The 386-nt window shown below is 41.7% G+C and overlaps 1 protein-coding gene across 1 annotated transcript in view; it reads left to right on the forward strand.

The window, feature by feature from the left end:
• The first annotated feature begins 376 nt into the window (after positions 1-376).
• LOC119598092 overlaps positions 377-386 on the forward strand; it is a 3,657-nt gene continuing 3,647 nt past the window's right edge. The window contains exon 1 of the mRNA XM_037947714.1: positions 377-386. This exon is cut by the window's right edge and continues 101 nt beyond it. Coding sequence (XP_037803642.1) covers positions 377-386 — 10 coding nt within the window.

A 386-nucleotide genomic window follows, 5' to 3' on the forward strand; every position in this document is an offset into this window, starting at 1 on the left:
GCAAATGATCAATATAAAGTTCATTGAAATTTCATGCAAGGAATGGACTGGAGCGCAATTTGTATTGGCTCTTTGGCGTATGTATATATGTATTTATGTACATATATACATATGTACATATGTATATTATAAAAATGTGCCTCTCGCAACATGTAGGAATGAATTATAAGATAACCATAAAATATATATTATCCACCTGTAAGTGGGAGATATTGAAAAAAGGACATGGCAAGTTCTTAAAAGCCAAGGCGGCTGACCCGTTCCTCTTGCAGCGGTCCCTAGACTGCCAAGTGCCAGTGCCACGCGGGTCACGGGCGGCCTGTGGCTTCTGTCATCCTTAATCATCAGCTCAGTGTACCGCTCCAACCTGAAGGCCATGCTGATTC

The sequence above is a fragment of the Penaeus monodon genome, chromosome 40 (assembly GCF_015228065.2).
Source record: "Penaeus monodon isolate SGIC_2016 chromosome 40, NSTDA_Pmon_1, whole genome shotgun sequence".
Lineage (NCBI taxonomy): Eukaryota > Metazoa > Arthropoda > Malacostraca > Decapoda > Penaeidae > Penaeus > Penaeus monodon.